General features: G+C 55.9%; 1 protein-coding gene across 1 annotated transcript in view; it reads right to left on the reverse strand.

Annotated features, from left to right (window-relative positions):
* The window catches only part of DTNB (dystrobrevin beta), a 173493-nt gene that overhangs the window by 15250 nt on the left and 143528 nt on the right, over positions 1-14715 (reverse strand). The window contains exons 18-19 of the mRNA XM_084201896.1: positions 10830-10971; positions 2392-2481 (exon numbers count right to left, since the gene is read on the reverse strand). Of these exons, the coding sequence (XP_084058022.1) occupies positions 2392-2481; positions 10830-10971 (232 nt within the window). The remainder of the gene's footprint in view (positions 1-2391; positions 2482-10829; positions 10972-14715) is intronic.

The raw sequence follows: 14715 nt of genomic DNA on the forward strand, positions 1-14715 counted from the left end.
CACCCATGGACACGTTATTAACTCGAGCTCAATTGCTGCCAGGACCTGGGGCTGCGGGGGATTTACTGCAGGGCACTGATCCCGTTCATCCCTGCCGGCTCCAGCACCATGGCAGAGCCTCCTGGGGCACCCAAACCCTGGGAATTGGGGCTGGGTCCAGCAGGAACAGACACGGGGCACCTCTTACTGCTCAGGAGCACAGGCAGCCCAGAACAGAACCAGAACCAGAAAAAAACAAAACCAGAACAGAACCAGAACAGAACCAGAACAGAACCAGAGCCAGAACCAGAACACAGCACCTTCACCTTGCCAGAGGGCAGGAACAGACACAGGGCACCTCTCTTCCTGCTCAGGAGCACAGGCAGCCCAGAACAGAACCAGAACCAGAACCAGAACAGAACCAGAGCCAGAACCAGAACACAGCACCTTCACCTTGCCAAAGGGCAGGAACAGACACAGGGCACCTCCCTTCCTGCTCAGCAGCACAGGCAGCCCAGAACAGAACCAGAACAGAACCAGAACCAGAACAGAACCAGAACAGAACCAGAACAGAACCAGAACCAGAACCAGAACAGAACCAGAACAGAACCAGAACAGAACCAGAACCAGAACCAGAACCAGAACCAGAACCAGAACCAGAAGCAGAACCAGAACAGAACCAGAACCAGAACAGAACCAGAACCAGAACCAGAACAGAACACAGCACCTTCACCTTGCCAAAGGGCAGGAACAGGCATGGGGCACTTCCTTTCCTGCTCAGCAGCACAGGCAGCCCAGAACAGAACCAGAACAGAACCAGAACCAGAACCAGAACCAGAACCAGAACCAGAACCAGAACCAGAATCAGAACAGAACCAGAACAGAACCAGAACAGAACCAGAACAGAACCAGAACCAGATCCAGAACAGAACCAGAACCAGAACCAGAACCAGAACCAGAACCAGAACAGAACCAGAACCAGAACAGAACCAGAACCAGATCCAGAACAGAACCAGAACCAGAACCAGAACCAGAACCAGAATCAGAACAGAACCAGAACAGAACCAGAACCAGAACAGAACCACAGAACCAAAACCAGAACCGGAACAGAACCAGAACACAGCACCTTCACCTTGCCAAAGGGCAGGAAAAGACACAGGGCACCTCTTACTGCTCAGCAGCACAGGCAGCCCAGAACAGAACCAGAACAGAACCAGAACCAGAACAGAACCAGAACCAGAACAGAACCAGAACAGAACCAGAACCAGAACAGAACCAGAACCAGAACAGAACCAGAACAGAACCAGAACCAGAACAGAACCAGAACAGAACCAGAACAGAACCAGAACCCGAACCAGAACAGAACCAGAACAGAACCAGAACCAGAACCAGAGCCAGAACCAGAACCAGAACCAGAACCAGAACCAGAACCAGAACCAGAACCAGAACCCGAAGCAGAACCAGAACAGAACCAGAACAGAACCAGAACCAGAACAAAACCAGAACCAGAACCAGAACCAGAACCAGAACCAGAACCAGAACCAGAACCAGAACAGAACCAGAACCAGAACCAGAACCAGAACCAGAACCAGAACCAGAACAGAACCAGAACCAGAACAGAACCAGAACCAGAACCACAGCACCTTCACCTCCACAGAGCCTAGCCTGTGACTGCTGCCCTGTTTGTGACCAGCCCAGAGCGCTGGGTTCAGCCTTTCCTTGGGCACTGCAGGGATGGGGCTGTACCCCGGGGAGCCCCTCTCAGAGCTTGACCCCCCATTTTTCCATGGAGAAATCCCCCTGAAAGCAGGATTGAGTGCTGGAGTGTTCCATGGCGCCAGCCCTGCTGCTGACAAGGCTCCAGGGGACCCTTCCCTGGGAGAGGCAGGACCTGCCCCAGCCCCAGAGGGGTGCTCAGCTCCCCTGGCACGGGGAAGAGGCTCAGAGGGAGCAATTATCTGTTTTCCACATCATTGTTTAACGACAAGGGATGAGATTGGCCTCCTGTACAGTTATTGAGACATGCTTGCATCATCTGATGGGGAGTCAGGGCAGAGGGTCTCACCTGCTGCCCAGGTACTGCAGGAATTTGGGGACACTCACCCCAAAACCTGCTCTGCCTTGTGGCTGTGTCACTGAGATCCTCACCCAGCACTGCCCAGGGAGCGGGGTTGGCTGCAAAACTGATTTTTCATTGAGAATGTGGACATGCAACCTCACATTGTGGAAAGCGACAGAAAATAAACCCAGTTCCAACAGAAATCACAGTTAACAGAACAACAGTTTCAACAGAAAATAAACCCAGTTCCAACAGAAATCACAGTGAATAGAACAACAATTTCAACAGAAAATAAATCTGAAGGACAAATCTTCGAGCTGTGGCCCCCAGCCCTCCGTGTGGCTCAGCCCTACCTGAGTGCAGCTCCTTCACCAGCGAGGACATGGTGTTGGTGATGGAGTCAGCTGCCACCAGCAGGTCATTGCGGAGGTTCCTCCTCGTACCTGGCGGGGACACACGGGATCAGGGGCTGCTCTGCCAGTGTGACAGTGACAGGGACAGGGACACACGGGATCAGGGGGCTGCTCTGCCACTGTGACAGTGACAGGGACAGGGACAGGGACAGGGACAGTGACACACACAGGATCAGGGGGCTGCTCTGCCACTGTGACAGTGACAGGGACAGTGACAGGGACAGGGACAGGGACAGTGACAGGGACTGTGACAGGGACAGGGACAGTGACACACACAGGATCAGGGGGCTGCTCTGCCAGTGTGACAGTGACAGGGACAGTGACAGTGACAGGGACTGTGACAGGGACAGGGACACACACGGGATCAGGGGCTGCTCTGCCACTGTGACACTGACAGGGACAGGGACAGTGACAGGGACACACACGGGATCAGGGGGCTGCTCTGCCACTGTGACAGTGACAGTGACAGTGACAGTGACTGTGACAGGGACAGGGACAGGGACAGGGACAGGGACAGTGACAGGGACACACACGGGATCAGGGGGCTGCTCTGCCACTGTGACAGTGACAGTGACAGGGACAGGGACAGTGACAGGGACAGGGACAGGGACAGGGACACACACACAGGATCAGGGGGCTGCTCTGCCAGTGTGACACTGACAGGGACAGGGACAGTGACAGGGACACACACGGGATCAGGGGGCTGCTCTGCCACTGTGACAGTGACAGGGACAGGGACAGGGACAGGGACAGGGACACACACGGGATCAGGGGGCTGCTCTGCCACTGAGACAGTGACAGGGACAGGGACAGTGACACACACACAGCATCAGGGGGCTGCTCTGCCACTGTGACAGTGAGAGGGACAGGGACAGTGACAGTGACACACACACAGGATCAGGGGGGCTGCAGTGCCACTGTGACAGTGACAGTGACAGTGACAGGGACAGTGACAGGGACACACACAGGATCAGGGGGCTGCTCTGCCACTGTGACACTGACAGGGACAGGGACAGGGACAGGGACACACACGGGATCAGGGGGCTGCTCTGCCACTGTGACACTGACAGGGACAGGGACAGGGACAGTGACACACACACAGGATCAGGGGGCTGCTCTGCCACTGTGACAGTGACAGGGACAGGGACAGTGACAGGGACAGGGACAGTGACAGTGACAGTGACAGTGACAGTGACACTGACAGGGACACACACACAGGATCAGGGGGGCTGCTCTGCCACTGTGACAGTGACAGGGACAGGGACAGTGACAGTGACACACACACGGGATCAGGGGGGCTGCTCTGCCACTGTGACAGTGACAGTGACAGTGACAGGGACAGTGACAGGGACACACAGCATCAGAGGGGCTGCTCTGCCACTGCCCCGAGTCCCTGTCCCTGTGACAGTGACAGGGACACACACAGCATCAGAGGGGGCTGCACTGCCACTGCCCCGGGTCCCCTGTGACAGTGACAGTGACAGTGGCACACACAGCATCAGAGGGGGCTGCTCTGCCACTGCCCCGGGTCCCCTGTCCCTGTGACAGTGACAGTGACAGCAACAGGGACACACACAGCATCATCAGCGGGGGCTGCACTGCCACTGCCCAGGGTCCCCAGTGACAGTGACAGTGACAGGGACACACACAGCATCAGTGGGGGCTGCTCTGCCACTGCCCAGTGTCCCCTGTCCCTGCCTGGGGTGGCTCCCAAAGCAGGGGAGATGGAACTGGAACAGCCCCGTGTGCCCCATGCCCTGATCCCCCTGTGACAGTGACAATGACAGTGACAGTGACAGTGACAGCCCCTGGCTGCTCCTCCCGTGGCCACAGCCGCCCTCAGGGCTGTGAGCTCCGAGTGGGATCAAGTGTTGGAATTCTGCTCCTGCCTGGAGGAAGGAATCCTCTTCCTCAGCGGGCTCTGTGCTGGCCCTGGTGACCCCGAGCTGCCCGGACACTCCCTGGTCACCCTGGACAGCAGTGACTGGGTCACCCTGGACAGCAGTGACCGGGTCACCCTGGACAGCAGTGACCGGGTCACCCTGCTGGACAGCAGCAGTGTCCTGGTCATCCTGGACAGCAGTGACCGGGTCACCCTGGACAGCAGCAGCAGAGCCCTGGTCACCCTGGACAGCAGCAGCAGTGTCCTGGTCACCCTGCAGGACAGCAGCAGTGTCCTGGTCACCCTGGACAGCAGCAGAGCCCTGGTCACCCTGCTGGACAGCAGCAGTGTCCTGGTGACCCTGGACAGCAGCAGAGCCCTGGTCACCCTGGACAGCAGCAGAGCCCTGGTCACCCTGCTGGACATCAGCAGTGTCCTGGTCACCCTGGACAGCAGCAGAGCCCTGGTCACCCTGGACAGCAGCAGAGCCCTGGTCACCCTGGACAGCAGCAGTGTCCTGGTCACCCTGGACAGCAGCAGTGCCCTGGTCACCCTGGACAGCAGCAGTGCCCTGGTCACCCTGGACAGCAGCAGTGCCATGGTCACCCTGGACAGCAGCAGTGTCCTGGTCACCCTGCTGGAAAGCAGCAGTGTCCTGGTCACCCTGCTGGAAAGCAGCAGTGCCCTGGTCACCCTGCTGGACAGCAGCAGCAGTGCCCTGGTCACTCTGGACAGCAGCAGAGCCCTGGTCACCCTGGACAGCAGCAATGCCCTGGTCACCCTGGACAGCAGCAGCAGTGCCATGGTCACCCTGCTGGACAGCAGCAGCAGTGCCATGGTCACCCTGCTGGACAGCAGCAGTGCCCTGGTCACCCTGGACAGCAGCAGTGCCCTGGTGACCCTGGACAGCAGCAGTGCCCTGGTCACCCTGGACAGCAGCAGTGCCCTGGTCACCCTGCAGGACAGCAGCAGTGCCCTGGTGACCCTGGACAGCAGCAGTGCCATGGTCACCCTGCTGGACAGCAGCAGAGCCCTGGTCACCCTGCTGCACCAGTGCCCACCAGTAGCCCCTTCACCAGTGGCCTTGGCTGGGCCAGAAGAGCCAGGAGAGCACGGGCACACAGCTGTGTCATCGTTTGGAATAAAAAGGAATTTAGGAAAGTATTACAAAACTTTTTGTATAACTCATAGTCTATTAAACTACTGAAAAACTAAATATGTTTTTGTGAAAAACACGTTAAAAACAAAAAACCCTCTTTTTTTCCTTTTTAATTAACAACAAAAATAAAACCAAAAAAACCCAAACCCACTAGTTTTGTGTAGTGGTTTTGGTTTGTTAATTTTAGATTTTTTGAGATTTTTTTAATGAGTATGGTTGTAATGTTGGTTAATTATTAATGCATTCATTTTTTTGTTGTGAGATAGGATTAGGAGAAAGGTTAAGTAGGTTTAAGATTTAAAAAGGGTATAAAGAAAATGTTAAACTTTATTTCTTTATATTATCAATTTAAAATATTTTAAAAATGCCTAAAAATTTATTTTAATTTTTTTTTCTACTACAAACTGGCACAGGGATCACCCCACAGGGTGGTGTGGGGCCTCCTGAAGGCTTGGATCAGGGATGTGCCCCATCCTGGAGGGGCTCAAGGCCAGGCTGGAGCTACCTGGGGCGGTGTCCCCGCTGTGGAGCAGCTGGACAATGTCACCAAGCCCACCAGACATCTCCTGCCTGGGCCACTCAATTATTTCATTAAGGGAAAAAATGGACGTTTTCTCCTGCTTCCTGGGCCCTGCCTGGTGTTGTGTGATTAATATGAAACTGCACTAATTGTGCAGATTGCCCTGCTGGGAGGAGGGCTCAGGAAGAGGATGGCAGAGCCTGCCCAGCACGTCTGTCCCCTGCACCAGGACCAGCCCCGCCGTGCCTGCCACAAGAGGGGTCAGGGGTGGGTCTGGGGGGTCCCCAGGGGCTGCCTTCTTCTCTCCAAGGTGCTCAACAGCAGAGTGGATTTCCTAATCAGAGGGTGGCCTCTGCATCGGAGTATTTCACCCCAAAACCATCGGGGTGTTTTATTCTAAACCTGCACTTGGTCACCATCCCAGCGCCAGCCTTGGTGATCCTCTGCTGAGAGGAACATCAAGAGAGCATCCAAGGAGGAAACTCTTCTCCCCTCAGGACTATAAGACCAGGATCTCTGGGGCTCAGCTCTTCACAGCTTTCCTGCTCCAGAGTTCCCCCCACTGATGGGGCAGCTCGTGGAGGACTCATGCCCTGGGAGGAAAAATGAGTCCCTGGTGTGTCTGCCCTCTGTGCCCTCAGCACGGCAAGAGGTGCCACTGTCACATCTTTAATGTCAGGGGGATGTGCAAAAGCTAGCAGGAGTAACTGAAATGGTTTTGTTTGAAGTATAATTAGTGTGCTCAGGGGTGTCTGTGGGTTTGTTTTGGTCCCCACTGACACCTGGATCCTCACAACCCATACCTGGGATGCTGTTAAAAACCTGGGAAAGCCACAAGATAAAAACCTGGGAGAGCCACAAGATAAAAACCTGGGAAAGCCACAAGATAAAAAAACCACAAGTCAAGAACCTGGGAAAGCCACAAGTCAAAAACCTGGGAAAGCCATAAGATAAAAACTTGGGAATGCCACAAGTTAAAAACTTGGGAAAGCCACAAGATAAAAACCTGGGAGAGCCACAAGTTAAAAACCTGGGAGAGCCACAAGTTAAAAACCTGGGAAAGCCACAAGTTAAAAACCTGGGAGAGCCACAAGTTAAAAACCTGGGAGAGCCACAAGTTAAAAACCTGGGAGAGCCACAAGTTAAAAACCTGGGAAAGCCACAAGATAAAAACCTGGGAGAGCCACAAGTTAAAAACCTGGGAAAGCCACAAGATAAAAACCTGGGAGAGCCACAAGATAAAATCCTGGGAGAGCCACAGCAGGTGCTGGGGAAGGGGCATCCTCAGGGAGATGCAGCAAGGAGCCCCTGCTGGATCCATCAGCTGGAGGAGGAGGAGGAGGAGGTGAGGAACATGCTGGGGTGACCCTGCCAGAGGGGTTTGCCTTGCCATGGCTTCTGCACCTCCCCAGGAAAGGGCAGATGGACACAGAACCACAGAGAAGCCAGGGAAGGCTGGGAAATGAGGAAAGATCCAGAATCTGCATGTCCTGCCATGATCACGGGCTCCAAGCAGCTCGAGGACCTTTCCCTCCCTTGTGCTCCTCCCAAACACGGGGCAGGGGGAGCCCTGAGATGGATCCTGGGGTGCTCCTGGGGCTCAGGGAGCTGCTGGAGCCCTCCTGGGCTGGGAAAGGGTGAGGGTGAGGGTGAGGGTGAGGGGTAGGGTTAGGATTTAGGGTTAGGGTTAGGGTTAGGGTTTAGGGTTAGGGTTTAGGGTTAGGGGTTAGGGTTAGGGGTTAGGGTGAGGGTTAGGGTTAGGGGATAGGGATAGGGTTAGGGTTTAGGGTTAGGGTTAAGGTTAGGCTTAGGGGTAGGGTTAGGGGTTAGGGGTTAGGGTTAGGTTTAGGGGTTAGGGTTAGGCTTTGGGGTTAGGGGTTAGGGTTAGGGGTAAGGGTTAGGGTTAGCGTTAGGGGTTAGGGCTTAGGGGTTAGGGTTAGGGTTAGGGGATAGGGATAGGGTTAGGTGATAGGGATAGGGTTAGGGTTAGGGTTAGGGTTAAGGTTTAGGGGTTAGGGTTACGGTTAGGGGATAGGGTTAGGGTTTGGGGTTAGGGTTAATGTTAGGGTTAGGGGTTAGGGTTAGGGTTAGGGTTTGGTTAGGGTTAGGGTTAGGGTTAGGGTTAGGGTTAGGGTTAAGGTTTAGGTTTAGGGGTTAGGGTTATGGTTAGGGGATAGGGTTAGGGTTTGGGGTTAGGGTTAAGGTTAGGGTTAGGGTTAGGGGTTAGGGTTAGGTTTAGGGGTTAGGGTTAGGGTTTGGTTAGGGTTAGGGTTAGGGTTAGGGTTAGGGTTAGGGTTAGGGTTAGGGTTCCGGGGGATGGAGAGGCAGTGCACAGGAAAGCAGGAGAGAGCTCTGGGCTGTACCACCAAATCTTGATGTGAATATGGAGAGGAGGGCACTGGGCATCCCGAGCAGATATTGGCTGCTGGCTGCTGCTGTTGGCATCCTGCCTCCCTGGAAAGGCTGCTCTGCCGTCTGCTCCTGCCCATGGCCCAAGGACAATGCATGCCCTTCTCCCAGAGGATCTGCAGGGCTCAGAGAGGCCATCCCATGGCGTGCCTGGGGCTGCTGTAGATCAAAACCAGCTGGAACCAGCTAGAAGTGCTCACTGGCACCAGTTAGGTGCCCACTGGCTCCAGTTAGGTGCCCACTGTCACTCCCGATGCGCCCACTGTCACTCTTGAGGTGTTCACTGTCACTCCTGAGTTGTTCACTGTCACTCCTGAGGTGCCCACTGGCACTCCTGCTCCTCTGTTGCCATTTTACACCCTCTTCCCTCACCTCTTTCTGGCAGCAGCTCCTTCAGGCCAGGGCAAAGATCATTCCAGAAGGCCACCCCCAATGAACAGTGATAAACACACCAAACCCTTTTACACCTGGAGTGAGCACTGATAAACACACACCAAACCCTGTCACACCTCCAGTGAACACTGATAAACACACACCAAACCCTGAGCACTGATAAACACACACCAAACCCTGTCACACCTCCAGGGAACACTGATAAACACACACCAAATCCTGAGCACTGATAAACACACACCAAACCCTGTTACACCTAGAGTGAGCCCTGATAAACACACACCAAACCCTGTTACACCTGCAGGGAACACTGATAAACACACACCAAACCCTGAGCACTGATAGACACACACCAAACCCTGAGCACTGATAAACACACACCAAACCCTGAGCACTGATAAACACACACCAAACCCTGAGCCCTGATAAACACACACCAAACCCTGTTACACCTCCAGTGAGCACTGATAAACACACACCAAACCCTGAGCACTGATAGACACACACCAAACCCTGTTACACCTGCAGGGAGCCCTGATAAACACTCCCTGTTACCTAAAGCCTGTTTTGAGGTCAGCATTGCTCCTGCCAGGTTCCTTCCCACGTTTGGTTTGCTGGGAGAAGGAGCCTGTTCACCTGACAAAGGGATTTGATGCTTCCATTCGCACCCTTCCCTCCCTGGGGTGAGGAGCCACCTCCAGCTGAGGTGACCTGTCATCTTTTAAAGGAACAAACCCCTCAGGTGGGGTGAGGGCTCTCGTTCACTGCCCAGGAACCAGGCACGTGGTTCCCAGCAGGACTTCCCAGGGAGCCCCACGAGCTCCACAGGGATAATCACAGAAATACTAAAGCTGGAAAACACCTCCAAGGCCATCCAGTGTGACCCTTGTGGATGGCTGTCCGTGCCTTGGCTCTGCCCACGCCTGTGCCATGGGGACAGGAGGAGTTTCTGTCCTTTCTGCACTGGCAGATGTCCAGCTTCCACGAGGGGATGTCCACGAAGAACCTCCACGCCTGCCAGGGATGGGAGCACCGGGCCCTGCTGCTGTGCTGCTGCCAGCTCCACATTCCAGGAGGCTCCTGGAGCACTAAAGATGAAAAGCTCTGGGTGGGCCACCAAGGAGAAAAGAGCCTTGAAACTCCTTGTGTTTCTTCTGGCAGTCCAACCAGCGGGTTTGTAAACACGGCAGGTTTGTGAGGTTCTACTCCTAAATGATTTGTGGGTGTAACTTCCCTTCAGGGAAGATCATCTTCAGAAAAAGAAACTTACTTCATTAAGTTCAAAAGACTCAAAATGTGCCCCCAGACTTGGCCCAGGGCGCAGGAAAGGGGTTTGAGCTGATTGCCATGACACGGTGAGTTCTGTGTGTGCTGTACATGGGACCAGGGGATGGTTGGGGTGGGAAGGACTTTAAAGATCCCCTGGTTCCAAAACCTCCAGGGACACTGCCACTGTGCCAGGGTGTGCCAGTGTCCAGCCTGGCCCTGGGCACTGCCAGGGGTCCAGGGAGGGCACCCTGTGCCAGCCCTGCCCACCCTGCCAGGGAACAATTCCCAATTCCCAATCTCCATCCAGCCCTGCCCTCTGGCACTGGGAGCCATTCCCTGGGTCTGTCCCTCCATCCTTGTCCCCAGCCCCTCTGCAGCTCTCCTGGAGCCCCTCCAGGCCCTGGCAGTGGCTCCAGGATCTGCCCAGAGCTCAGTTTTCCCCTTGAACCCCCCAGATGTGCAGCCCAGAGGATTTGTGTGCTGAGAATCAGAAGCCCAGCCCGGAGCCATGGCAGGCAGCAGCACCTTGGGATCACAGGATGCAGCTGGGCTGGGTGGGAAGGGAGCTCAGAGCCCAGCCAGGGCCAGCCCTGCCATGGCAGGGACACTGCCACTGTGCCAGGGTGTGCCAGTGTCCAGCCTGGCCCTGGGCACTGCCAGGGGTCCGGGGGCAGCCCCCCTGCTCTGGGCACCCTCCCAGGGCCCAGTTCCTCCCCAAGCCCCCTCACCCCGTCCCCACTGCTCACCTTGTGTGAAGGCCTCGTGCAGGTCGCCGTCCGGGGCGCCGTGCGTGGGCGTGGAGCCGGCCGAGGCCGAGCGCGGGGGAGCGGGCCCGGCCGGGGCGCGGCCGTGGGTGGGCGAGGGCTGGGCCGAGCCGGCGGCCTGAGCCTGCGGAGACACAGAGGGGACATGGAAAGAGAGAACTCGGCACAGAGAGAGACTGGGGCAGAGAGCACATGGCAGGAGAGACCTCGGCACAGAGAGAGGCCATGGTAGAGAGAGCCCGTGGCACAGAGAGCCCGTGGGACAGAGAGCCCGTGGGACAGAGAGCCATCGGCACAGAGAGAGCCCAGACACACACAAGTGACAGGGCAGGGACAGGGACAGGGACAGCCTGGCCCCAGACACACACAGGGGACAGGGCAGGGACAGGGACAGAGACAGCCTAGCCCCAGATGCACACAGGTGACAGGGACACGAGCAGGGACAGCCTGGCCCCAGACACACACAGGTGACAGGGACACGGGCAGGGACAGAGACAGCCTGGCCCCAGACACACACAGGTGGCAGGACAGGGACAGGGACAGGGACAGCCTGGCCCCAGACACACACAGGTGACAGGGCAGGGACAGCCTGGCCCCAGACACACACAGGTGGCAGGGACACGGGCAGGGACAGAGACAGCCTGGCCCCAGACACACACAGGTGGCAGGGCAGGGACAGGGACAGCCTGGGCCCAGACACACACAGGTGGCAGGGCAGGGACAGGGAGAGGGACAGGGACAGGGACAGGGACAGCTGGGCCCCCCCAGACACACACAGGGGACAGGGACACGAGCAGGGACAGCCTGGTCCCAGACACACACAGGTGACAGGGACAGGGACAGTCTGGCCCCAGACACACACAGGTGACAGGGACAAGGACAGGGACAGGGACAGCCTGGCCCCAGACACACACAGGGACAGGGACAGGGACAGGGACAGGGACAGGGACAGGGACAGGGACAGGGACAGGGACAGCCTGGCCCCAGACACACACAGGTGACAGGGCAGAGACAGGGACAGGGACAGCCTGGCCCCAGACACACACAGGGACAGGGACAGGGACAGGGACAGGGACAGGGACAGGGACAGGGACAGCCTGGCCCCAGACACACACAGGGACAGGGACAGGGACAGGGACAGGGACAGGGACAGCCTGGCCCCAGACACACACAGGTGACAGGGCAGGGACAGGGACAGGGACAGGGACAGGGACAGGGACAGGGACAGCCTGGCCCCAGACACACACAGGGGACAGGGACACAAGCAGGGACAGCCTGGCCCCAGACACACACAGGTGACAGGGACACAGGCAGGGACAGGGACAGCCTGGCCCCAGACACACACAGGGACAGGGACAGGGACAGCCCGGCCCCGAGCTGCACGGTGAGCGGGGATGGGATGAGATGCACGGGCGGGGGCTGCTGTGGGAGGGGGTGGCACCACGGGCGCAGAGCTCCATTGATTTATATTTACATTTGGATGTATTTTCATCTATTTTTATCTGTTTTTGTGTTTTGAGATGTTTTCATAGAATCACATGCTTTGCATGTTTTATGCAAACATTTCTATATTTATGTATTGCATATGTAGATATGTATATATTTTTGTATACTTATTTATATTTTTATTATATACTTATATATGTACATATTATATATGTACTTATATATGTACATATTACATTTGTATATATATTACATATATACTGATATAATTTATCTATGTAATATAATAATATATGACATATTTATTTACATAAAATTATATGTATATATTAATATACTACTTATAGAATACATATAGTATTTATATACTCCAAATATATTTTTATATTTATATAAAATGTATTTTTATACAGTATATGTTTTATATAATGTCTTTTATATATTTATATGAGAAACAGAAATATATTTTATATACTGCTCATATCTATATGAAAATTCGGATTTTTTATATATTTATATATGTATCATATAAAATTTATATAACACATATATTTATACATTATATATTTATGTATATATTTATGTATAGATATATTAATGTATTACATATATAGATATTTAATGTATTACATATTTAATGTATTACATATTTTATGTATTTTCACACTGGTATATTTTAGATATAGTCATATAATTTGACTTATTGCTGGCAGAGTGAATTTTTAGCTCTCATTTTGCATTTTCTTGCAATCCAGCCCACCCCATTTCTGCTGTGCCATGCCAACAGCCTCCAGAGCAGCTCTGCAGCAGAGGGGACAGTGCTGTCCCCAGCAGGGCTGGTGGTGTCCCCTCAGTGGTGAGGGACACCCTGGGCTCTGCTCATGGCCTCGAGTCCCAAAAATCCCCGAAACCCCCCAAAACCCCGCAAAACCCGGGCTCCTGGAGGCCTTGGGGAACCCTGCCAGGCTCAGGTGCCGGGCTGCCCTGGCTCCCGAGGGCCTGGGCTGGCACGGGGGACAGGCAGGGCCAGGACAGGGGGGCAGGACAGGACTGGCACTGACTGGGGTTATGGCCCCTGGGACCCCGAAAATGCGGCTCTGGTGGGCACCAGCGTGTGCTGCCCTCGGGGTGCTGCCTGGCTGGGCCTTGGGGAGCTGAGCAAGGGATCCCCGGGATCCCTGAGTGCCAGAGAACCCCGGGATCCCCGAGAGCTTTGGGTGGGAAGGGAGCTCAGAGCCCAGCCAGGGCCAGCCCTGCCATGGCAGGGACAGTGCCACTGTGCCATGGTGTGCCAGTGTCCAGCCTGGCCCTGGGCACTGCCAGGGGTCCAGGGAGGGCACCCTGTGCCAGGGCACAACAATTCCCAATTCCCAATCTCCACCCAGCCCTGCCCTCTGGCACTGGGAGCCATTCCCTGGGTCTGTCCCTCCATCCTTGTCCCCAGTCCCTCTGCAGCTCTCCTGGAGCCCCTCCAGGCCCTGGCAGTGGCTCCAGGATCTGCCCAGAGCTCAGTTTTCCCCTTGAACCCCCCAGATGTGCAGCCCAGAGGATTTGTGTGCTGAGAATCAGAAGCCCAGCCCGGAGCCACGGCAGGCAGCAGCACCTTGGGATCACAGGATGCAGCTGGGCTGGGTGGGAAGGGAGCTCAGAGCCCAGCCAGGGCCAGCCCTGCCATGGCAGGGACAGTGCCACTGTGCCAGGGTGTGCCAGTGTCCAGCCTGGCCCTGGGCACTGCCAGGGGTCCAGGGAGGGCACCCTGTGCCAGGGGACAATTCCCCATTCCCAAGGTCCCACCCAGCCCTGCCCTTGTCCCCTGTCCCCCCACTCCAGCTGTGCTCACTCCCAGCACCAAGGGACACGGGGACCCCCAGGCTGTCCCACCCAGGCGAGAGGAAATCTTTGTGTCCCCAACACTCCTCTTTGAGACACACCCCCTGCACCGACGTTCTTCGAGAAGGTGCCCGAAGCCCTGAACGTTTCCTCTCGATGGTTTCTCACCGCTCGCCTGCGCTGATTTGCATCGCACGGCCCGCGGAGCAGCGGGGCTGGGAACGTCCCTGTCCCCCAGCCGCGGTGGCACGGCTCCTGCAAAACACCGGGGCTGTCCCGAGGTCACGGCACATCCTGAGGGGGATGGCGACACGGGGACACGGCGGGGACACGGGGACAGGGCAGCTGCTCCCCCTGCCCGGGCAGCCCCCGGGGTGGCTGAGCCGTGCGGGGCTCAAAGGAGGATCCGAAAGTTCTGGGTTCGGTGGAGCCCTGAGCCTTCCTAGAAACACGAGCTGGCCCGGCTGGTCCTGAGCCCGGGGCGGTGACAAACAGCTCCTGGCGGGTGGTGACAAACAGCACCCTCGGCACAGCTGGCCCGGCTGGTCCTGAGCCCGGCGCGGTGACAAACAGCTCCCGGCTGGTGGTGACA

This window comes from Fringilla coelebs, assembly GCF_963513975.1.
Source record: "Fringilla coelebs genome assembly, chromosome: 3".
Classification (NCBI taxonomy): Eukaryota; Metazoa; Chordata; class Aves; order Passeriformes; family Fringillidae; genus Fringilla; species Fringilla coelebs.